The following is a 26,917-nucleotide window of genomic DNA, read 5'->3' on the forward strand; positions in this document are numbered from 1 at the left end:
CAGCTGTGATCCCAACACTCAGGAGGCAGAGGCAGGAAGATCTCTGTAAGTTTAAGGCCAATCTAATCTACAAAGTGAGTCCAGGGCAGCCAAGGCTACACATAGAAACCCTGTCTTGAGGGGTAAAAAAAATAAAGAGAAAGCATCTTCAACAAATGGTGCTGGTCTAACTGTATGTCTACATGTAGAAAAATGAAAATAGATCCACACTTATCACCATGCACAAAGCTGAAGTCTAAGTGGATCAAAGACCTCAACATAAAACTAGACACACTAAATCGGTTAGAAGAAAAATGGGGAATACCCTTGAACTCACTGGCACAGGAGACAACTTCCTGAACAGAACACCAACAGCACAGGCTCTAAGAGCAACAATCAATAAATGGGACCTATGAAACTGAAAAGCTTCTGTAAAGCAAAGGACACCATCATCAAAACAAAACGACTGATTACAGATTGGGAAAGAATCTTCACCAACCGTTTATCTGACAGAGGGCTAATATTCAGTATATATAAAGAACTAAAGAAGCTGAAAAACAGCAAACCAAGTAATTCACTTAAAAAATGGGGAACAGAGCTAAACAGAGAATTCTCGACAGAGGAATATCGAATGGCAGAGAAACACTTAAAGAAATGTTCAACGTCATTAGCCATTCAGAAAATGCAAATCAAAACCACCCTGAGATTTCACCTTACACCCATCAGAATGGCCAAGATGAAAAACTCAAGGGACAACACATGCTGGAGAGAATGTGGAAAAAGGGGAACCCTCCTCCACTGCTGGTGGGAATGTAAACTCGTACAACCACTCTGGAAATCAATCTGGCACTTTCTCAGACAACTAGGAATAGTACTTCCTCAAGATCTGGCCATACCACTCCTAGGCATATATCCAAAAGGGGCTCAAGTACACAATAAAGACATTTGCTCAACCATGTTTGTAGCAGCTTTATTTGTAATAGCCAGAAGTTGGAAACAGCCCAGATGCCCCTCAACTGAAGAATGAATGCAGAAATTGTGGTACATCTACATAATGGAGTATTACTCTGCAATGAAAAATAAGGAATCATGAAATTTGCAGGTAAATGGTAGGACTTGGAAAGGATCATCCTGAGTGAGCTGTCCCAGAAGCAGAAAGACACACACTGTATATACTCACTCATATAGACATATAACATAGGATAAACCTACTAAAACCCTGAACATCTAAAGAAACTAATCAAGAGAGCAGACCCTGACTAAAACGCTCAATCCCCATCCCAAAAGGCAAAGAGGATAGGCATCAGAAGAAGAAGAAAACAGGAAACAACCTAGGAACCTGCCACAGAGGGCCTCTGAAAGGCTCTGCCCTGCAGACTATCAAAGCAGACACTGAGACTTAAGGCCAACTGATGGGCAAAGTGCATGGAATCTTAAATAAGAAGTGGGAAATAGTAAGATCTGGAGAGGACAGGAACCCCACAAGGAGAGCAACAGAACCAGAAAATTTGAACACAGGGGTCTCCCCAGGGATTCATATTCCAACCAAGGAACATGCATGGAGATAACCTAGAACCCCTGCACAGATGTAGTCCATGACAGCGTAGTAGCCAAGTGAGTTCCATAGTAATGGGAAGAGGGACTGCCTCTGACATAATCTGATAGGCCTGTTCTTTGATCACCTCCCCCTGAGGGGAGAGCAGCCCTACCAGGCCACAGAAGATGACAATGCAGCCATTCCTGATGGGATCTGATAGACTAAGATCAGAAGGAAGGAGAGCAGGACCTCCCCTATCAGTGGACTTGAGAGGGGCAAGTGAGAAGAAGGGGGAGGGAGGGTGGGGCTGGGAGAGGAGGAGGGAGGGGCTTATGGGGGGATACAAAGTGAATAAACTGTAATTAATAAAAAATTTAAAAAGATTAAAAAATAGTGTGTGTGTATATATATATATATATATATATATATATATATATATATATATATATGCGCTGTATGGAAACCTATGATCTTGCAACTCAAGTAAAAAATACAGTAAGAGGGTATAAGAGAACATATGTGATATGAAAGTACTGGGACAACGGCTTGGAAGAAGGTAATGGGATGGGAGAAAAAGTGATATGGGGAGTGAGCTAGCCAAAACTAAGAATGTATGAGGAAGTCTTATGAAAACACCTTGTTTGTAAGCTACTTAAAATAAGTACATAAAGAGCTTCAACAGAGGTTCCTTAAATGAGTGGGCAGTACTGTTCCTGGAAGGTTATAAAATAAAAATCTCAGCACCAGGAATAGGTTTTCTCCCTCCTAGTTATTGGTCAGAATGTCCCAAAAGTACCCAAGACAACTCGGGCTATTGTAACTGCTCTTGGCTGCCCGCCATAACTAGAATGTAGTATCTTATTGCTGGTGACACCATAACCTTTGCTTACAGGACACAAAGTCAACCTTGAACTGACTAGGAAACTCTTCCTGCTGCCTTGCTTATCCCACTGGACTTCGCATGCTCTAAGACTGATCTCCCAGGAAAGATGTGTTCACTAGTGCAATGGTGGCATGACGAATACGGGGTTATAAAGGACCTGAGTGAATGTGTGTTACTGACATTAGCACGGCCATGTCAAGGACCTCAGTGCCTCAGCCCCTTGAGAGGACCAAAGCCTTGGCAATGCAAGGCTCAGAGCAATGGTAAAGCCTTCCTCAGGTCTAAGTGCAAATGTTGACGGTATATGCAGAAAATATGCACTGCAGCTTTCTGCCCGCTTCAGATGTTCACGACTGAAACCTGCTCCCCTGTAGAGACTGCCCCACCCAGCTAAGCTAAACGTGCCTTCTTATTCAGCTGCATGGCCCTGCTTCCCTGTTCTGTTGTATGCAATAAGTCTGCCTACCTGTCCTCCTGTAAATAATAAATGCACGGGGCTTCTGGGGTGTTGCAGCTTCTCCATCAGAGAGCCAAGTCCACCTGATCTCAGCTTTTCTACGTACATCCATCTGTCTTATTTCCCTCATTGCCCTAGTCAGTTCACAACTGATCTTTTCCAAATGCAGTATTCATTTGTCCTTTATAGTTTTGTTTTACATTTACCTGTTTTCTGAGTGAATGTGTGCAGATGGTAAATGTGCCACAGCACAAACATGAAGTTGTCAAGAACAACTTTTCTACTATCATATGAGTTCTGGCAATCAAACTCAAGTCATCAGGTTTGGTAACTGTCATCTTTAACCACCTTACTTTTTCATTGCTAGCTACATGACCTCTGCCCAGTACATAATCATTTAATATTATGAGGTCACCATTTCCTCTTAGTAAAAGCTCAAAAAATTACTATCAATTAGCCTCTCAGAGCCAAAGCTTAGACAAAACTTTCCTATAAAATGAAAATAATCATATCCATCTATTAAAACTACTTTTAAAACAGCTCTTTCAAGCTAGGAATGCAGCTCAGTGGCAGAATGCTTGACTGGCATGTGTCGGGCATTAGTGGGTTCAATTCCTACAAACACCAAAAAAAAAGTCTTAGGGGGGATGGGGAGCTGAGACTAAAGAGCACATATCAACCCTTGTCCTTCTAAATAAACAATATTGACATATCAGACCACCATTTCTTGCTCAGGTCAACCAGGTAATTAAGAAGGAAGATAGGCAAGTTCAAAGCCATCTTGGTCTACATACTAAGTACCAGGCTTTGTAGGGCCACAGAGTGAGACTATGTCTCAAAGACCAAAAAAATAAAATCAAAACTGCAATGCTTTCTAAAAGCCTTAGTATTACTGATATCTGCTTAATATATATCCAAGTAATGAAATATATGGCAGAGTAAAAGGGTATAAGACAACACTAATTTGAAAGCTAAATGATAATAACCAGTTTTTAAAACTCAAAAGTCTGAAATAAAAAGCAAACTAAGGTCCACTACCACTGCTACTCCATTTATATCAATGAAACATTAAGCTACTAGTGAACACTCTTCCTAGAAAGGAAAAAAAAGTTATGAGACAAGGAAATAGGTCAGTGTAATACGCTTACCTACCATACACGATACCCTGGATTTAATTCTCCAGCAGGCAGAGAGAAGCAATGAAAAAACAGAGGGAAGGAAAGGAAAAGGGACCATGAAAAGGTAGGGAAGAGAAGAAATGAAGAGAAGAAACAGAGAGATGAGAAAAAACTCTTGGTGAGGCCCAGTGGCACACACCTAAAGTGCCTGCATTCAGAAGACTTCGATTAGTCTGAGGCCATCTGGGGCTGCTCAGAGATGCCTTACCTCAAAAGACAAAACAGAAATGTCCTAATTTACAGGCATCCTCGCAAAGTGCTCAAATCACTGCAGATGTATAGTTCAGAAGGGAATGAAGTGAAAAATAAGATACTTCTTGGAGAAAAGTTTAAGCCCTCGATAGAGGGCAACTTCTTCCTACCATAGGAAGGAGACTCCCGCCCGTCTTCTTTATCTGAGTCTTTATCTTTTCTTCTCCGGTGGTGATGTTTGTGGCCTCGATGCTTGTGACGCCGACGACTCTCTTTACTAAATGGTACATGAACACCAACATACACAGCTCGATGACCTAGTAAAAGTTTTGAAAGAATATTACTGGTTTAACCAAAGTGAAAGTATGGCATGCAAGAAAGTATATCACACTTTACTCTAGAAACAAAGAATAACGCTAAGCTCAAAGACAATAATGGCAGTCTTCAACAATTTATTTTATAAAGTGCCACAATGTTACCGTAGAGCATTGCACTACTAACTGATAATTAAGCTAGCCACGGAGATTACAAGTGGAAACATCAGTCAGTCATCTAAACTCAATCAGCAAATGCTAGGTATACCATACAACAGAGGGATAAATTATTTTACCTTAAAAAAGAGTGGTGACACATTTACACAATCCTCAGGAAGTTAAGGCAGGAAGATTGAGAGTTCATTGTTAGCCTAGGCTTTAAAGAGATAAGAAACAGGCAAACAAAACAAAACAATGTACTTATAAAAAATACAAGCAAAAGTATATAAATGTTTAAGTATACACATATAAACACACATATACACACTTATTCTATGTACATTCATGGCCAATTCAATTTAGTAGACATCCTTAATATATGTCTTAAGGGTTATTAAGTACCTCATATATCATAACATACTAATATTTAAATAAATGTATATTACTAAATTTTCATTGTTTCAGAGATTTTTTTGTTATTTGAATCAGAACAAGATTCAAATACAAATGAATGAATGAATGAATGAATGAATGAATGAGTGAATGAATGAACTAAAAATGCCAATTAGGGCTGAAAAGATGATTCAGTGGTCATGAACACTTCTTTTCTTCCATAGTTTCCAGGTTTATTTTCAGCACCTACATGGCAGCTCACATTCCAGTTCTGGGGGATTCAAAATACCTTCTGACCTCTGTACACACCAGTATGCACATGATGCACACACATACATAAAGGTAAAACACATAAAGAACTAAATACATCAAGATAGATGGATGGATGGATGGATGGATGGATGGATGGATGGATGGACGGACGGATGGATGGGAGCAGGTAAGATGGGAAAATATCACCCTTTGTGTCTTACCATCCAAAGAAATCGAAAGGTAGTCTCTACTTTGTCCACTGAATATTGCTCACACAGAGACAACACTGTGTTCACTACTGAGAGCCAACAACCTAATTTCTTCAAATACTTCATTATTCAAATTGTATTCTTTTGTGGAATACAGAGAGATGTGGACCACAAATTCAAAATATAGGCACTCATGGGAAAAAACAGTTGATTTTTGCCTTTCTATATAAAATAAACAATATGCTGAAATATTAGGCTAATTTTAATACTCTTTTCATAAAAAATTTCCTAAGATGGTCAGTAAATAAATACATCAAGAACTTCTTTATCCTTAAATGAGATTTTCTGTTCTCATTTTAGCTTTGAGACAGGGTCTTGCTAGGCTAGCAGTGAACTCAAGAGTTCTCCTGCCTCTGCCTGCCAGATGACATTTAAAGGTGCACTTGATCCTTATCAACTACATTTGATCATAATCATTTGTCTATTCCCTACTTACAAATCTGTTAATTCAGTAAAATTTTGTTTTAAATTCCAAATGAATACTGTTTCATGTGTCAGCTGCCAAAACATTAGTGTCAATCAAGTAAATAAAGGTGGACAGCCATCATCCCAGCACCTGGGAGGCTGAAACAGAACTGTAAATTCAAGGTATATTAGCTGCTTTTCTCATGTTACCTGTTCTGTTTTGTTTTGTTTGTTTTGGAGAGGGGAGGTTCTTTGATACAGAGTTTCTCTGTGTAGCCATGGCTGTCCTGGAACTCGCTCTATAAACCAGGCTGGCCTGGAACTCACAGAGATCCACCTGCCTCTGCCTCTGAGTGCTGGGATTAAAGGCATGAGACCACCACCTTTCATGTTACTCTTCTGGATGCTGAGGCCAGATACATGATCAACAACTTTTTAAAAAGGAGGATTTATTTCAGCTTAGTTTGAGGGGATATATTAAATTCAGTAAGGTAAGACACCAGACACAGGAGGCTCTGGCTCATGTCTTGGCAGCTCAGGAATCATAGAAAGAAAATTTCAAAAGCTCTACTAGTGTTCATTTTCCTTGCCACGATGCTGTCTTTCTTTTTTCCCTTTCTTCTAGTCTGGGATCTCAGGCCATGTGATATTACATTAGTGGTAGGGTTTTCTTCAGTTAAAACTCTCTAGAAATACCCTCATAGACATGCCTACAAGTGTATATTCTAAGTGATTTTAAACCTATTCAAGTTGACAATGAAGACCAATCATCAAAACTGGGCTATATAGGAAGTTCTTCAGTAGACTGAGCTACACAGCAAGGCCTTGTCTCAAATAACAAATGCATCAAAAACTAAGCAACTTTAAAAGTAAAAATAACTAGACTTATTAAAATACATTGAAAGTATTTGTTAAAATATTTCCTAGTACCTAAGCACTCTGACTAACATTAACATACTAAGAACTTGATACTCTATAGAAATTCAAACTCAATTATTAGAAAAATTATACCAGAAATCACAAATTTAATACTTAATTATTCAAGGTCTCTTCAAGGATGTCAGGTATGTTTCTGGAACCAAAGTTGTGATGGCTGTATGACAACAGCATGTAAACATTGAATTTAATATTTTTAAATGGCTAACTGTACATGTGAATTATATCTCAATATTATACATAACTATAATTAAACTCAGATTTTACAATTTTATTTTAGTGAAACTGTAACTGAAGAGTCAATTCCCGATAGCTGTGTGCTAAGATTACAATCTGATGACTCCAACTAACACTTGGTGCACCAACCCAAGATAAAACTCAATTCTATGAGTTCATAGCAGAAAGGCTAGAAAAAGTAAGACTATACGAAAACTCACGGATCTGAAGACAGTCTTACTGCTTCTTCTGCTTTTGCTTTTGGTATCCTCTGTTATAATATATTACATGTGGTACTCTAAAGACTTTTAAGTCATTTTTAGTCAGGCATGTTGGCTCATGCAGATATAAGCACAGCACTCAGGAGGCAGAGGCAAAATTTTCAGGATGAAAATACCTTAAAGTGTCTATGAAAACTCTGCCATGAACACCAATTTAGCCAAATGTTCGACATTTAACGCATCAGTAGCACATGATATAACATCCACCGCCATGTTCTACCGAGATGTGTCCTTACTGCTGTGGTATACATTTCATCTTGATCTGCAAACTGTGGACCACTGTACCAAGTACACAGAACCACTCCCTCCTTCTCCACTGTCACTGTCATGACAACTAGGTGAGGATGAGAAACCCACACAGATGAGAGGAGACTAAGGGGACACAGCAACTAAAGGTGCCACACATCTCAGACTGTGTCCACTGGGTCCTTGGAATATGACAAACCTTTAGTAGGATAACCAGTGAATTAAAAAAAAAAAAAAAAAAAAAAACTGTAGTTAGGAAAATGTAAGTAAACCCATTTTTATTATCCAGTGTTAGTTTTTGTAGTTTCACAAATGATATGATTTCACAATTAGTATTTTTAACATGAGATGAGCCTGTGCTCACAGGTGCATACAGAAATGTTTTGCATTATGTATGCTGACATTCTGTAAATCCAAAGCTATTTCCAAAACAAAAGGAAGAAAAAAACTAAAACAATTTCTTTCCATTTAGGAAAAAAAAGGAACTCATTTGCTGCACAATTCTAAGTGGTGGTTACTGTAATACCAACGAAATGAGCAACTGATGACAACGTGTGGCTTGAAATCTGGTACTCCAACCAGCCTACCAAAACTGTGGGAAAGGAACACAATTTGTAATCATTACCTTTCATTTTCCCAAGTAATTGCAACTATCAATGAGGTGGGAAAGGCTTTCCGAAGTCTGTCTATGCAATTCTTCATCAGAGAGTAAATAATCAGGAGATGTCTTCTAGAAAAGTATTCAATAGTCTTCTAAACAAATGCTGACCCCAGAACATTTCCAGAAGCACCAAGTGAAGCTTAAGAAAACGCTGACAAGCATTGCTTGGTCATTTCCCTACATAAGAAATTATTTCCAATAAACTTACTTTCTAGTTCTTCTTTTTCAAACTTGGTGTTCACAGTTGAGCTAGTTTTGCCAAGATCCACAATGGCCTCTTCATCAGGACCCTAAAAACAAAGCACTCTACTTTACTACACACCAATGTACATACAGATATATTATGTCAATTATTTCATAACTGTACATAATTTCAAAAACCCAAAAGCAGATGCTTTCTCACAAAATAAAGTTCTGAAAGTGACTCCATCTTTTTTGTTTGGTTTGGTTGTTTTGTTTGTTTGTTTGTTTGTTTGTTTGAGACAGGGTTTCTCTGTGTAGCCTTGGCTGTCCTAGACTAGCTTTGTAAACCAGGCTGACCTCAAACTCACAGATATCCACCTGCCTCTGCCTCCTTAGTCCTGGGATTAAAGGTGTATATCACCACTGCCTGATAAGACTGTGTCTTTTTTAAATGTGCTTATTGCATTTTTTTTAAATCCATAGTTATAATTCTAATGGTAAGAATGAAAGTGACATAGTGTTGTAAACCAATTTTTTTCAATAGTAAATTTATCTTTAATAAAACCCACCCAGGACCAAAGGAAAACAAAAATCTTATGTGAAAGGAATGCTATCTCATGTGTTACAGTGGAAATGTTTGTTTTGTTTTGACATTTGCTCCAAAATCCTATAGTTAAAGGAAAACAAGTTTTGCAATGGATTATAAGTAAACACAAAACTGTCAAAAATATATACTAGGCTCAGTGTGTAGGACATATTTACTTGTTAGTTAATAAATAGCTAATAAAAGAGGGTTTCATTTCCCTACAAAGGAAAGACAAAGTTGTAACCTCTAGGGAAATTTTGTTCATGATATGAAAATCAACCTTAACCAAGTCTAAGCTTCACAAAGCTCCCTTCCACAACTCTACAAAAACATAGTTCTGTAAACATTTTATTACAAAATATTGTTTTACCATTTTAAGAAAAACTTGTAGTTTACACTTCCTAACAACTTTAATAGACCATTATAATCACCGTCATCACAGTATAAACTTGTTTACACTATTCTTTCAACAGATGCAAATAGGCAGCACATCCCCCATCTCTACAAGTCCAGCTCTGGGTTTGAGCAGTGCCAGGGAGCGTCTGCACAGCCTGTAGCAGTGCTGCCCTGAAGTGTAAGGCTATTCTATATACACACAGTAAATTAACAAGCTGTTTATTAACTTTCCCAAAATTCTCACTATCTAAACTCAGGAACAGGGTTGGTCTGTTTAAATTTTCAAATAAATTTCTTGCTAACTCAACTCTCACTGTCTGATTCTCAAAGTTCAGCACCAGGCATAGAATACCAAAGAAAAACATATTTTCTGCTATCCAGACTTACTTTTTAAAGATAGACACCCAAAGAAAAATTCACACTGAATGGGTAGTGTTCAAGTTAATTCAGAGAAGTTAAATGACTGCTAGAGCTCTACACTTCAACAGATTGTAACAATTCCACACAATAAACTGAGAAAAAAAGATAGTAATTTGTCTGATTAGTCTAAGTTCTCCAAACTTCCTTAATAATAGTCCAAAGTCCTGAAGCAAAATTAGGCACTAAAACAGCTCAAGAGTGAATAACTACAAAATCCCAACAGAACATCTCTCTCATCACTAACTGAAGGAAGCCTCCAGTTAATGGTTAATGTCTAATTGAGTTGTTGGCCAAAGGGAACCCAAGGAAATCTTCAAACAACCCAGGCTACTGCCAAGTTATTAGTTGCTCCTCACAAACTGAGGGCAGGCCCCATTGTTGAAGACAGCACCTACACACCTTACTGAAAAGAAGTTGTTGATCTGGTACCTAACTAGGGCCTTCATCCCTACTAGTAGTGTTTATGGTCCTGAAAGGTACTCTACATCCTACTGGAGAAGAAAGGGAAGACCAACCCTGCTATAAAACCTTTAATTGACAATGGTAACCTGTCTGCAAGATGCACTGGTAAAATAGCGGCACAAAGCTTGTAGGAGTAATCAGCCAAGATCTTTTTTATTTTAAGGACCACCTGATGAGATGGAATGTAACACTGCTTAGGTGGCCGTGAGACAAGATAGGACAAGGATCTATCCAAATACTACTGTTCTGCCGAAGAAACACAGCCAATAAAATGACTCCTAATGATAGTCTGCTATAGTCATAGATCAGTGTCTTGTTCAGCCATGACTGTTCTTGCAGCAGATGGGGACAAATGCAGAGACCCACAGCTGGGCTGTGTGCAGAGCAAGGAACCTCATCTCCACCAATATCCCTTCCTCCCCCTCAGAGCTCAGGAAACCCTGCAGAAGAGGAGGCAAAAAGTGGTTAAGAGCTAGAGGGGGCAGAAGACACCAAGGAAACTAAGTCTTCTAAACACTGCAGGACTGATGCATATACGAATTCACAAAGACTGTGTCATCATGCACAAGGCCTGCATGTGTCTAAGCCAGATGGAGTCCCAGCACTGAAAGGAGGAAGTTGACACAAGCTCCACCCCCAAACCAGTAACTCCAATTAAGTTTTCTCCAATGGAGTCTCTCTGAGAATATAAACCACTCTTATGGGCAGACTCAGACCCAGCCGTAGATGGTCAACACAAAACAATTCAATGATACATTTTGAAGATCTTTGTCTCATAATGCTTTAGCTAGACATTATTTTTTGTTCTTTTTCTCTGTATTCCCTCCTTAACAGTCTTTTGTGAGTGTGTGAGTGTGTGTGTGTGTGTGTGTGTGTGTGTAAGAGACAGAAAGAGATTATGGTTTCTGATGTGTTTTTATGTTACTTCTATGTGTGGATGTGTACATCTCTGTATCCATATGTATTTCTTATGCTTTTTCTTCTGTTTGTTTTATCCTATTGTGGTTTATTTTGTTTTTATCTTATTTTATTTATTTTTTATACCCCTGTTTGTATTCTAATGAGAGAATGAAAGGGTATAGATATGGGTGGTTGGGTGTTGGGAGACAAAAAATGTAATCATAATATGTTGTATGAAAAAAAATCTATTTTTAGTGGGAGAAAAAAACAAAAAAGAATGAGCAACTAATAACCTGCCTCCATTAAACGAGTCATCCTAAAAATTTTAGCTGCCCTTAAATGACTGCAGGCCATTTATGTTCCCAAACATGTGACTGACCATCTCTCCCTTAAACCTAAGAGGTCAAGGCTGTGTCCTGAGAGGCAACATACTGTCCACACTAAAGGGATTAACTGCTCCCATCCAAGCTTTCATTTAGCCTGCACAGCTGCCAGATAAGAAACAAAGCAATACAACTACCTCCTGACCTCAAACAACACAGCTCTACTAATCACTTGTGCTAAAAAGAAAACACCATTTACTTTAGATTTACACTATATTTACTTTGCTACTACTTTACTACTGCACTGAGTTAAAATCCACATACTCTATCTTTTTAAATATTTGTCAGAGAAAAATATTTCCACCCATGCAAAAAGCAGAATCCTCAGATGATGTGGACGGACACCCCTTTCCTGATCTACTCAAGCTGTTCCAAGAGACTACTCGCTACAGTCCTCTTCCATTCTCAATGTAGTGTGTTCTTTGTTTTTTGTTTTGTTTTGTTTTTCTGAGACATGGTCTCATTGGGTAACCCTGTTGGCCTGGAACTCTATATAGACTAGGCTGGTCTTGAACTCAGAAAGACATGCCTGTCTCTGTCTCCTGCACCACACCAGGCCTAGGATTTCCACTTATAAAGAAAAAAGAAAAGAAACAAAACCAAGTCACTTGCAAGAAGGCAATCTTAAACTAAGAAATACAATGAAACAAGGTTTTTGTTTGTGAGGGTGGGGGAACACCTGTAGGATAGGAACATACCTCTGTAGGCAAATGCTTAACTAACATGCACAAGGTTCTGGGTGCCGCACGCGCGCACAAGCACACACATACACACACACAGTGTCAGGGGTGGTAACATCTAAAAACTAGAAGTAGGTTTTAGGGTAGCAAAGACCTCTAATATCAACCAACCCTTGGGAGGCAGATACAGGAGACTCTTCCAAGGACTTTAGGGTACAAACTGGTCAAGACTTCCCTGGGCTACACGAAAGAAAACTACTGAAAGTAGATATAAATACAGAGTTAGGAAGGATCTCAAGAATATATTAATTATTTAGGGAAAACGCAATTTACAGAGGCATAAGTAAAATCACATACATGTTAAAAATCAATTAAGCCAATTTTGTTTCCAAATGTATGTTTCCACGTTTATTTGTATTTAGTAATAAACCAAAGGAGAGGTTTGATGGAATGTGCACCAAACTATTAACTTCTCAGAAAATGTGAAGGAAAACTAAGTTCAAACATCATCTAGTTGCTATTAGAGCAGAACAAAATAATTTCTTTAGTAACCTTATGATAGTTCTGGGGATTTAACCTAGGAGCTTGCATATGTCAGGCAAATGCTCTGGCACAAAATTATAACCATAGCCCTAAAGGGGCACGGTTGGGGAAGAGACAACACTGCTTAACTGTGTAACCCAAACTAGCCTTGAACTAACAACAATCATCAAACACCCACGTGCTGAAAGTAAAGGTATGAATGAGGCACCAAACTGGCTGAAAGTTAAAGCTTTTTAAAATATTACAGACATGGGCTAGGTGTGTGGCTCAGGTACTCATGATTACTGAACATGAACACAGCATTGTACACACTAGGTGCAGTCCCAGCACATGAAAGGTAAAGGCAGGAGAGTCACAAGTTCAAGGGTCATCTGAGGCTACATAGTGAGTTCAAGGACAGCCTGGCCAACATAAACCCTGTCTTCAAAAAGATAAATAAATAAAAATAAAACCTACAGCACTAACTCACCAAACGATGTCAGGAAACAAATATATTTCTCTCGTTCCTAGTGTTTCAACTTTAAGACACGAGTAGTAAAGACAGCATCTGTTGTAACTGCCAGTGTACTATAGGCTATATAAACTGACCATCTGGCTATACGATAAGAAATACAACAAAAATACACAAAGGACATGTGGCCATGGACTTCAGCTCCCGGAGCAAAGGCACTGTGTATCTTCAGGGGGTAATAACTTACCCTAAACGCATGGCTTTTAGATGTGATTGTTTTGGAATAATGCCTTAAAGATGGTAATCTTTAATGCACAGTAAATTAATATTACATGTAAAATCTCATTTTTTATTTTTAAAAGTTGACATAAAATACATGTACATATTAAATGTTTATAAAGTGAAACATGAAATTGTTCACGGAGAACACACTAATGAGCAGAGCCTGGCAGTCCCAACAGCATTTCATTACTTATATAACATAATTTTTATATATTCACATTTTAACATCAATTATTTTTAAAATTTCACATAGAAAAGACCCTATCCACATTTTTACCTTTATGCACACAATAGTAAACGAAAGACAGCAATAGCTAAGAACATAAAAATGTTCCCTTCTCAATCTATCAATCCTATGATTTGCAAAAACCACCTCAAAATAATGCAAAGTCACATGAAACATAATTTAAAAAAGAATAAAAAAGTATCCAAATTATATCAATGTAAGTCAGGCTCAATCTAAAGTAAATTATTCAGCTCTGGTGACAATTTTTTTTAATTTATTAATACCTCTGTAGTGCAACATTATCTTTTATTATCTTTTTAATTATCTCGTGATAACATTATTTACCCATAAGACACATGGATATCTAATTCAGAAAGAGACTGAATGTTCTCAGGCAGCCAGGGTTATTTACTACAACAGTGCTCATCCTAGGAAAAGGCTGGACACAGCCTAGAATCCATTGATAAAGGAATGTATCAATACAGTGTTTTACACAACACAGAAATAAGGAGTAATAATCTGCTTGGGACTAGAGGGAATCAATCTTGAATGCTGATATGATTTGGGTACCTTTTTCTTCCCCCATGTTTTGTTTCTTTGTTTTGAGATATGGCCCCAATCTATACCTCAAGCTGGACTGGAACTCACTCTGTAGCCAAGGAAATCTTTCATCTCAGCTCCTGAGGGCTGGTATGTAAGTCCAAGCCACTTATTTATCTACATATCTGACTTTTCTTCATGCCAGAACACTATACTGGAATTTGAATCTTAACTAAGTAAAATCCAAATCTGAACAAAAAAGGAAGAGAAAGGAAATATAAAGAGATGAAAAGTCATCGTGGTACATGCTTTCAATCTCAGTACTAGGGAGGCAGAGGCAGAGGCAGGCAGATCTTTGTGAGTTTGAGGCCAGCCTGGTCTACAGCGAGAGTTCCAGTATAGGCAAGGCTAAAACAGAGAAACCCTGTCCTGAAAAACAAAACAAAAAAGAAAAGAAGAAAGAAATGAAAGTGTGAGAACAGAGAAACTGGAGTTAGCATGAGACAAACACTGGCAAGAAAAAGCCCTCAGCAACAATGAAGGTTTAGGCATGTGACACAGGATTAACTGTCATAAGGCAATTCAAAAATCTCACTGGGGTTCTGTGTGAATTACAAACCACACGTATTTCACTATTTTTACAAGATATACTCTTTCCAAGATTTAACCAATACAAACTTGCTAAGATACAGGATCATCAAATGACACAGTCATCAAATATGTACAAATTTTTAAGTATTTCAAAAAATTTACTAATGTTAGCTTGGCATAATGGCTCATGCCTGTAACTCTAGCATGTGAGGCCGAAGCCAACAACTATCCCAAGTTCCACGCTGGACTACACAGTGTATTCAGGACAGCCTAGGGTACAGAGACCCAACAGTACACAACTGTAATCCTATCCAACAGGAGAGAGACCCGGCACAAATTCGAGGCTACCTGGTCTTCTAGTCAGCCAGGTATTGAGATCTTGTATCCAAAATAAAAATAAAAACAAGCAAACAAAACAATTAAAAAAAAAAAAAAACTACCCTTTTATCACAGAAAACCAAAGTGGGCTGTGAGAAGTTCCACAAAGATTAGCAAATGCTTTTCAAGGCCCACAAACCAGGTGTGGTGGCCCCAAACTGCAACTGGGAGGCTGATATACCTGGATCGCTAGGAGTTCCACACCAGAATTGGCTATAATATGAGGTCATGTCTTAAAAACATAGAGGGAGAAAACGAGAGATAAAAAAAAAAAGGAGGGAGAAAGGAAGTGTTACTATCATTTCCTAAAGAACTTGGAACTAAAACTCACTTAGCAAACACCCAGGACTTGATTTGAGTATTATACTACAAATAGGGGTATGTGTCCATGAATGAAAACTGATTAAATCTCCAACTTGTTGGTTTATTTAATACGTGACTCTCCAGAAGAAAAAAAAAATCTGGAGGCAAAGGAATCATCTTTTGAAATCCTGATGGGACTTTACAGAATAGGTTTTGCTTTTCCAGTTCAATTTTCTTTCTTTTATTGATTCATTATTTTTATTCATCTAAAAGATGAAAGAAATACAAAAAATTTCAGCAGTTTGTTCAATCACACTGCCAATAAAAGAACTACAATGAAAAGCCAATGTTCCTTAATGTCATTCAGGTGAATTCTTGATTTACTAGACTACAGAGCAAGGTCACTTGTCATACAGCATTTCCTACTTAACAAATTCACAGAATCACTTAATTATCTTGCAGGCTGAATAACAAATCACAAAACGCAGTAACTATATCTGGTTTGTTCTCCACTAAGTTCCCAGCATCATGCAATACCTAGGGCCTGGGACATTCTTTATTAATGTGTTGAATATCTAATGTGTCTCAAGCTAAAGAAATTATTAAGACTGGGTTCACTTAAAGACCCTTTCTGGGGACTAGAGAGGTAGCAAAGCAGCTGAGAGCACTTGCTGCTTTCCCAGAGGACCAGCACACACATCAGGGGGCTCAAATCCACTTTGTAACTCTTAACTCAAAGAAATCTAATGCAGGTTCACATGTACATTTCCATATGCAGGCATACATACATACACATAATTAATTCTAATAGATCTTTTTTAAAGACCCTCCATAAACACAGCACAAATATGATACTTTAAAATGTAATGAGTCGATTTATATTTTAAAATCCCAAGAATGAGCATAGAGAAAGTCAAAATCCAATTTACAAATGAAAATCCTCACAAAAAAAACCCAAAAGATTACTAAAAATACATGCTATATATGAATATTATGTACATAACAATTCTACTAATGTCTCTAGGTTATTTCCCTTGCCTGAAAAAGCAACATTTACAGAATATTCTTTTCTTGGTCAAACTATTAAAGCATGGGACTTATAAGGCACAGCATTAAAAATAGCATATTAAAATTATTTAAAATGTACCATAAACCTCGTATAAGAGCTTTTTACACCAAAGTTTGCAAAATCCATTATTACAGGAGACATCAGAGATCCCCATTAGAAATTTATTTCTCTATCATCCAAGACATGTGGCTATAACCCAAAAGTAAGACCACCCATAGATTCTGATTATTAAACATGTAGTATTTTAGATTCTAGGCATGCTTAACATTACATGATTTCTTTCCTACTACTTTAGCCACCTCTTTTTAGTTATTTATTTTATTTTTGAGATTGTAGTACAATTACATCATTTGTTCCTTCCCTTTTCTCCTTCTAAACCTCCCATAGAGTCCACCTTGAGAAGAATTTTGTAGAGTGGTAAACATGCTGCAAACATTCATAACTTGACATAGGCTTTACTCTTCCATAGGTCAGTTCCACAGCCAAGGGCAGACAATATTCTAAGCAAGTGTTGATGAGCCCCACACTTCTCCAAGATTCACTATCATGCTTAGAAAGATTAAAGTTTGTAAATAAAACACAAATTCTAACTAATGGTACCTACATGTAATTTCCTCGCCAGCCGAAATCTTTCCATACTAATATTGACAGGATAGGTCTTGTTTTTGACAGTGCAGTAAATCCCTTCCAGAGTCCAGGGACAGTGAGGACACAACTGATTTAGGTCACTGTGCTTTATACAGATGAACTCCTCTAAGTTGCTTTTATGGCACAGCCAATCACTGTCTTCTCTGTCACCTAATCTTCCAAGCTGCTAACTTCAACAGTCAGGGCACTAACCAGATCTACACTGTAACAGACACATTTAGAAATACTGAAAGAAGCCAGGCGTTTCTGCAATCCCTCCACTTGGGAGATGAAAGCAAAAGGGTCCAGAATTGAAGGCCAATTCTATTCTACAACATAGTGAGTTCACAGCTAGCTGGGGAGGGTGCCATGAAACTCATGTGTATGAACGAGAAAGAGTAGTGAGAGAGAAGCGAAGACGAACTGAAAGAATGCAACAACCAGTTTAAAGGAAGTTTCTCTATAACATTAGAACAAAGACAGTATATTCGAAGTAGCCTGTGTGTAGATATGTTAGTGTATGTGTATACCTTACCGTATTTTTTCAATAAGCTAACGACCAGTAAGCTGGTTACTTAATTTCGGCAAAACCCAAATGTTTTTATTTTTAAGGATTATAGCAAATAACCTTCAACTGCATCATTAACAGGATCGACAGTCACAATTTCTAACAGCTTGAAGGGAAAACAGAAATAAGTAACATAACTCCCAGCATTCGGTTCCAAGACCCTTTTATACCCGCTTCCTGGAGACTTCAAGACTTCTTAGCAATTCTTGTTTCTAAGAGTTACATCTATCTTTATCATAGCATTATCAAAACTCAAAAAACTAACAAATTTATTTAGAATAACTTAAGATAAATATAAGAAATACATGGTAGCTTATGGAACACCTTAATGAAAATAAATATATCAAAAACCATCTAAACTTCAGAGAGGATAATTTTGTGGTTTTGATTGAAACAAGTTCTCCCCATGTAGTCGAGGCTGGTCTCAAACTTGTGATCTTCCTGCCTCAGCCTTCCAAATAAATGCTGGGATGATAATGGTACACCACCACACAGAGCAAATACTCCTTTAAATTAACTCCTCTTTGATACTAATTCAAGTCATTTCTGAAAAGTCAGTTGCAAAGTGAAACCTAAAACAATTTCAAATGAATATTTCAAATACAGTTATCAAAACACACATGTGTACGTTTTCTTTTATTGCTTTCCACTTTGATATATGTGTCTGTGAGAGGAGGGGAGACAAAGTCCCTCATTAAATGGAATTTGCCATTTTGACTAGACTGGATGGCCAGTGAGCCTCCAAAAGCCTGCCATTCTCTGGATGTTAGCACTTGATTCAGAGGTACAAACTAGCTCTGTTTTTATGTGGGAGCCAGGGATCCAAACGCAAATCTTTCTGCTTCCATAGCATCCAGGTTATCCACTGAACAATCTCCACAACCAATTTTCTTTTTCTTTTGGTTTTTTTGAGACAAGGTATTCTGTAGACTAGAATGCTAGAAGTCACAGCAATCTTCCTTAGTCAACTTCCCCAGCTCTAATTTTTGCCATCTGAATGGGTATCACACTGGTTATTAATGCCCTTCTAAAGTTGTATTTCATGACATGGTAAAAAAAATAAAATAAATAAAATAAAACTCAACCTTTGTCAATAAAACTATTTGTAGTTAAGACCAAGTACTGAGAAATATCAGTGTCAGGCTAGTAGATACAAGTTTTCCAAAATCCTTTTTGCCTAAAAGCCCAGATTATTATTATAGGAAAAAAAAAAAAAAAACTATCAATTGCCTTACAGAAGGTAACAGGCTCTCTTTATTTATGCGTGAGGAAAAAAAAATCTACCAAATACCACTGTCAGCTGTTGAAGTGGAAATAAGTGCTACATGAGAAGAGAGTAGAGGAAGTGATCAGCATGCTGAAAGACCTTAGGTGTAATTCTCAGCCCGAAGGAAATAAGTTCATTTGTTCATTCCCTCCTTGATCCAAACATCCATCTATTTAAGAAACCATTTCCTACCTACCTCCAGAAGCTACTTAAACATTCTTAACTTCACAAGAAGTCTTTAAGTTACCATGAACAGTCACTCTTCAAACCAATCCAATGTCAAACTAGCCAATGTCAAAGCCAAAGTATTCCAACACATCACCTACCCTCAAAGTTAAACTATATGTACGTTTATCTGTCCTATATATAATGCTATTTGCTCATAAATCTCATGGGGGAATTTTAAGAAAAAAATTATTCAACCACAAAAATGATCATTTAATAATTTTTCAATACTTTAAGTCTACTAGTAATTCAGTAAAAACTAGTAATATTAAAAGCATTACCAGAAGAAGCAAAATTTATAACACAGTAGTAGGTCACCATAAATATAACAAACATTGAGATTTGATCTTAATTTGGCTTCTACTGAGAAATCAGAAGGAAATGGTTGAGGAAAGAGATAAAAAAAAAAATCCATGTAAAACCATATGAAGACTTGCTTCATTTACAACACACATTAATGAACACACTGCCAAGCTACGTCCTCCACACTACTATGCTCACATAGTATGCTCACATACTATGCTCACATGGCTTAATTTAGGCCATGTGGTGGTTTGATAGAAATGCCCCCCACAGATTCATGTGCTTGAATGCCTGGCTATAGGGGGTAGCACTATTAGGAGATGTGGCCTTGTTAGAGTGTGTTTGGCCTTGTGGGAGGAAGTATCTCATTGTGCAGGCAGCTTTTGAGGTCTCAAGATGTGGAAATCTCAGTTCCTTCTTCAACACCATGTCTGCCTTCATGCTGCCATGCTTCCCCCCATGACAATAATAGACTAAACCTCTGACATTGTAAGCTAGCCCCAGTTCTATGTTTTCCTTTATAATGACTGGTGTCTCTTCACAGTAATAAAAACTAACACAAGCAACCATTTTGATTTTTACGAACACTAAAATTCAGGCTTCACTAAGATCACCACCTAATGACTTTGATTAGAAACACGAACATGTCCTCTTATGTTATATAAAGACAACTCTTCAAGGTCGTTCTTCAGAGCTGCTTCAAATGCCCCGAGCATTTCAAGAGTTTTGTTTACAACCATACTGTGACAAATGTGCATATGGGCACACCACCAGGTTTGGCTCTGTTTTCTTAAGAGCAGTAATTCAGGGGCCAAGGTGAAGACTCCGCTGACACTCAGGAGGTCTTGGCTTAAATGCTCAGCACTGCAGATACAACTTAATACTACTTGAATGTCAAAGACAAAACAATACAAATAAATTTACCTTGCTTTTGTATAGAAAAACAGCTATTTAATTACAGTATATACACTTGTCAAATAATTGTTTTCCCCAAACTGAAGGAAATCACAGGCTCAGGAAGTAATAAACAAAACCTATGGATCTCATGAAACTCTTAAACTAGGGATTGGAGATGATTGAACAATAAAAAGCACTTGAAGCTCTTCCAGAGGAACCAAGTTCAAATCCCAGCACTCATGTTGGGTTGCTTATAACCACCTATAACTCTAGTTCCAAAGATGAGGCTCTCTTCTCTTCTCCTCAGACAATTGCCAACACACACACACACATGCACGCACACACATGAGTAAGGGCGAATATGCACACATTTAAAATAAAATCATACTAGACCTGCACAAGATCAAGCCAATTATCATTCCAGCATGGATGCAGAGGGTTAATGAGATCCAAACCCTACCTGAAGACCTGAAGAACAGGAAAGAGGCATTTTTCCTCAGGAATGTCACACTTCTATGTTCCCCATGCTCAAGTAGATCATCCCACATCCATGCACATGCAAGCAGCACTCATTGGACTCAACAGCTATTAAAAAGAGAGGGAAGGGAGAAAGAAAGAAGAAAGGAGGAGAAGAAGAAGAAAAAGAAGACACAAAGGTGGAAGGAAAGATGTGTTAAAGTCCAAAGGAAGTGGGATGGGAGTAACTATCAAGATACATTGTACATATATATATGAAATTGTCAAATAAATAAACCATGTTATAAAAAAAAATGGTCAAAGTGGCTGGAGAGATAACTTCATCAGTTGGCAACACTTGGCAAGCAAGCCTAAGGACCAGAGTTCAAATACCACCACATAACAAGACAGATGTTCAGTGTATGCCTAGGGCCCCAGAACCAAGAAGAGTAGCTGGAGAAAGGATAACCACCAGAGCTTGCCGGCTTCCAACCAGGAAGCTAAGGGGTGGGGGTGGGGTGCATGACACACAGCTTCAGGTTTAGGGAATCAATGAGGATACTCAATGTCATCTTCCTTTGGCTTCCATGTACACACAACAAGCACAAACACATAAGAATACCCCATATTCAGACACATATAAACACAAAATAACAACAGTAACCACAAAAAGTCAATGTAGTGAGAATTTTGTAACTTGGGTTCATTTCAAAAATATAGAAATGTTATGGAAAATGTTTTCATTTTAATCACAGGTATGGAGCTATGGGCCTCCTTCATCCCATAGTTAATTATTAAAGTTAATAATCTGCCTCATGCTCTAGCAGGGGCATGGCTTTCTCAGCTGCAGATAGTTTCCATAAGTGTGTGATCTTTGAAATTCTGGGAACTTTTCAGAGGATATATAAACGCTAGGGCGCCGAGAAGGGGTTGCTGTTGTTGGCTGGTTGGTGGTTGGCTGGTGTTTGTCAAGTAGTAGTGCACCAAAAGAAATGAGAAGAAATGAGTTATCCTGATGAAGAATGTCAACCTTGCCCCAAGGAACTCGACAACCCTAATCAGCAGGAAGTTGTCTAATGATAATGTCACCTCCATTCCCCTCTATCCTTTTTTCTGTCCTACACAGTATTTGGGGATAAATAAGGGAGGAAAAGGGTGGACAAGAGTAAAAGGAAAGTAGCAAACAGTCTACAAATGGCACCCAATGTAACCAGATTTTACTACTTAAAGAACCTGAGGAAAAACGTTTTGTATCTACCTGTTTCTTTCTCAGCAACAGTATGAAGACATACATAATCAAACATAAAGCAAAGCCTTCATCCTTTCACAGAAACAGACCTAAACACATATTGAACTTAAGAGTTTTACTAAAGCTTAGTGCATGCCTGTAATCCCAGCACTTGGGGTGGCAGAAGCAGGTGGATCTCTGTGAGTTCAAGGCCAGCCTGACCTACAAAGCCAATGTCCAGGACAGCCAATGCTACACAGAGAAACCCTGTCTCAAAAAAACCAAAAATAAAACAGAGTTTTACAAATATACTTGTTTTCCAGGGTACAGAAATATAAATGCACATAAATGTTACTCGATATTCCTATTGTTATCTTAATAAAATACTTTTAAATACATACAAGGGAGCTGAACACTTTTTTCTGTTTCCAAACGTTACAGAGTAAGTCTTCAGGCCTTTGTCTCCTGAACTGTCACATATTAAAATGGCTGTCAAAACCAGAGCACGTCTACATTAATCCACATAGACCTACTAAATACACTGTAAAGTCATTGGCACTTGTCTATGCCTTTTTTTGTTGTTGTTGATGTTGTTGTTCTGAGACAGAGCCTTGCTATGCAGCTCATTCTGAACTCAAACTCCTAAGTTCTGCACTGAGTCCTAAGGCAGGAGTACATATATGTAATCCTAACACTTTGGAGGCCGAAGCAGGAGAACCACTGTTAATTCAAAGTCATTAAAAGTACCAGGGCTACACAGGGAAGATTCTGTCTCAAAACAACAAAAGAGGTCTGTTGTGGGGCCTAGAAAATCATCTTGGACATAACTTAAAATATCATTCTCTTCTCTGCATTTATGTCAGTAAATAAAACACTGTTAATTTGACTGCTTAGTAGAAATATGACTACGGCCCAATGCTTTTATTATATTCACATGCCAAATCTAGTGGTTCCAGCTGCCTAAGGATCTCAGGGCAGCCTGCTTCTTCTTTTACTTTTTGATCACCATAGTTCAGCCTCTCTCTTCACTGGCCTGGAAAATGTGGTCACTTTCCAGTTGGCTTCCAGCTTCCACATAATTGTCTCTAGAGTTGTCTTCATGAGACAGTGCTTACTGTCCCCATTTAACAGCCAGAGCTCTCAGAATGAATCCAAGCCAAGCGTTACCTACTTCTCTTCCCCACCAATATCTATGGTCTACTTTGCTATTATTTATGTCTATGGGTTCTGCTTCTCTTGATTCCTCTAGATATTAGAACCTTGTTTAAACTGCCCAGATTCTTTTATCACTAGGGTTCTCCTTGCTATTTAGGTTCTTTAGATCTATGATTGTATTATCGTTATCCTGTGGGATCCCATAAATGATGACCAAACACAACAGGGCACAGAGGAAAGGGCCTCATGTAACAGCTACCTCTAATTTCTCTGACATGCACTTCTTTCTCAGGTCCACCAGAAATCAGTGTCTCCACTGGCTTCAATTTCCTCTGTTTTCTCAGCACGGAGTCTCTATTCTGGATCCTTCCAAATAAGGTTAAGATTATAGATTTTAATTAAACGGATCAGTCAAATAACTGGATTGTGGTAGAATACATAAAGCCTGCAGGACAATCGTGCCTGTAATCCACACTTGATTTGTTGCAGCAGGCAGGAGGATACAAATGTGTGTTGGTTGCTGAAGGCCATCTGCTGGTGAAGACTGTCTGAAAACTGTGAATGTGTGCTGTGCCACCTCTAAATTTTGTCTTATTTTGAAAAAGTTTGTAAGACTTTGTGATCATCTCTCAAATTTAATATTTCTAAATGAAAACAGCTAAACAAAATAAAAAGTTGAATGAGGGCTAAATCCATTCTGAATGAATCAGAGTTTCTTAAAAAGCAGTAGTCTCCCAGATGCAAAAATACTTCGAAGGAAAACTGACTGTATCCTGCAGTTTACAAGATGTGCAAAAATACCTAAGGCAGCTCCTCCTATATAGACTGACAATTGGGAGTAGTTAAGAGTCCTCACTCTTCCTCAAAGGCCCCACTGAGGATGCACCATGAAGCTAGGGGGCCAGTTGCAGTCACAAATTAAAAGCACATGAACAACAAATGTTCCTACTGCACAGTAATCCTAAAGATGGAATTGAAACAGCACAGTTCCAGCACTTCCACACTGTAACAGCTGCCATCTAATCTGAGCTTGGAAATCTTTGTCAATTCTAATTTATAAAATTTTACATGAAAAATCCATGCTTTCCATAAAGCACAAACCATACAAAGAGTAGCAGACAAGTAAACTACGTACTACTTCCAAAACTTTATAAACATCTAAAACTGGTGGAAACTGATTTGCATACTTATCACCTACTTAAACCCTTAACTCAGATTAAGTGAAAAACACCATCCAAGTGGCCACACTGGGATTCCAGCAATAGGAAGGGCTGGGGCAGGGGTACTGAATTCCTGCACAGCCTGGGCAATAAAGCAGTAAGCCTAATCTCAAAACACAAACAAAAAACTAAAATGTCCTCAGAACACATGGACACATGCTACCACCCCAACACTCAAAAAGAATAGGTACAAGTTTAAGGCCAGCCTGAGCTATGAAACAAGTTACTGTCTCACAACAAAGGAGACCTTTAATGGGATTTGTTATTTCATCTAAGGGGGTGAATAGTCTCTGAATACACACTAAGGCTTACACTAAAATACAAACATAAAAATACATTAATGAAAAGAAAAATAACTTCAAGAGATGCAAAAAAAGTCTCTTTTCCCGAAAATGTTAACTTTAAAAACTTGGTTAAATGAAAATAATCTCCATAGGATGCGTTCTAACTCCCTTTTGAGGAAATGGCAGATGCAACACATGGTCTGAACAAAATGTGAAAGACGTATGACTCACATTCACAGAGAGTTCAAGGCAAATGGTGTTCTCTCTAGCAAAATCATGAACACAGTGTGACCAGGGGCCCCTACAACGGTATCACAGTAGTTTTAACAAGCACCAGTTCAAGTTCATTTTTCAGGATGTTGGGAGATGTAATGCAGGCCCTTGAGCACCTGAGCCAAGTGTTTTCCATTGAGCTACATACATCCTTGGATCTTGGATAACCTAGAAATATTTATGAAGCTCAATAACATGTTGAGTGCTTTCACAAGGGGAAATACTTTTCGTATAATAGGTTTAAGGAAGTGTATACACCAGCTCAACATGGCGGCACACATTATAATCACAGTATTCAGAAGTCAGAAAAGACCATCTAGAGTTTAAGGTCAGCCAACCCATATCAAAAAGGAAGGATAAAAATTTTAAGTTAGTTGTACATTGTCGTCCTACTCTACTTGCTGTGGTGATAAAGACCATAACCAAACACAACTTTGGGACAAGTGTTTACTTCAGCTTCTAATCCATCAAGAGAAACCCAGGCAGGAACCTGCAAGCAGTTAACTGAAGCAGAGGACACAAAGGATAGTATCCACTAACTGGCTTCTTCTACCTGGCTTGCTCAACACTTTTTTAGACAACCCAGAGCCACCTACCCAGGCATAGCACTGCCTACCGTGAGCTGAGCCCTACCAAAGAAATCATTGATCAAGAAAATGCCTCGTAGACATGTCTACAGGCCAATTTGATGGAGGCATTTTCTCAACTGAAGTTTCTTTTCCCCAGATGATCCTAGCTTGTGTCATGTTCACAAAAAATAAGCAGTACAATCACCAAACTGTTACTTCCTTATACCTAACCCACTGCATGTTAAATAGTGACCCTAACCTTTCCTTCACATTTCACTGACTCAAATCCCTGGGTAGAATGTAAACGGGATTAGAACACCATCAACTACAAACTCAAATTTCCAAAGGATAAATGAATTCAGTACATAATTGGGTAGGAAGTATGCAGTTCATTAATGTAGTTATGATTTTTGAGATATTATATACTATTATTAACTATAGTATTATGAAGAACCTTCACAACATGAAAATTAAGTAATTCATGTTAGATTCTATTAATACCTCTCATAAAGTATGTCAATCCATGATATAAAGCAAGATAAAAAAAACTCATGTACAGCCAGGAGTGGTGGCACCTGCTTTTAATCCCAGCACTCGGGAGGCAGAGGCAAGCAGACTGCTAGGAGTTCAAGGGAAGGCCTGGTCTGCAGTGGGAGTCCAGGACAACCAAGGCTACACAAAGAAACCCTGTCTCAAAAAAATAAAAAGAATAAACCATCTGCTGGGCATGGCAGTTTGAAGGAAACTAAGAAAGGATAGAGATTTTGTTCAAGCCCAGCCTGGGCTTCATAGTAAGATATCTTATCTTAGACAGGAAGGGTGGGGGCGAGGAAGATGAGCCGGGATAAGGAGGTTAGGGAAGAAGAGGGGGGAGAAGGAGAAATTAGAAGTTGGTGTTATGGTGTACATATATAGGTAAGAGAACTGCCTTAAGTTTGAGCTCAGCATGAGTTCAAGGCCAACCTGGGCTCAATGTTTTTTAATTAAGTGTTTAAACACAAAATTTATTTATATAAAAAAGATGACAAGCTGGCTGTATAGTGATGTATGTGTATTAGTTTCCTCTTTAGCTCTCCAGTGTACATTTACAGATA

At 38.1% G+C, this 26,917-nt stretch overlaps 1 protein-coding gene across 1 annotated transcript; it reads right to left on the minus strand.

The window, feature by feature from the left end:
- Nucleotides 1-4,396: 4,396 nt before the first annotated feature.
- LOC129679307 (sodium bicarbonate cotransporter 3-like) lies at nucleotides 4,397-10,389 on the minus strand (the record flags this gene model as incomplete). The annotated part of the gene is given in 3 exon segments (XM_055610331.1): nucleotides 4,397-4,543; nucleotides 8,567-8,648; nucleotides 10,348-10,389. Coding segments are annotated over 3 exon segments (271 nt in total), but the record flags the coding sequence as incomplete, so codon positions are not given.
- Between the last annotated feature and the right edge of the window lie 16,528 nt (nucleotides 10,390-26,917).

This window comes from Psammomys obesus, unplaced genomic scaffold (genome assembly GCF_907164565.1).
Source record: "Psammomys obesus unplaced genomic scaffold, mPsaObe1.curated_primary_1811, whole genome shotgun sequence".
Classification (NCBI taxonomy): domain Eukaryota; kingdom Metazoa; phylum Chordata; class Mammalia; order Rodentia; family Muridae; genus Psammomys; species Psammomys obesus.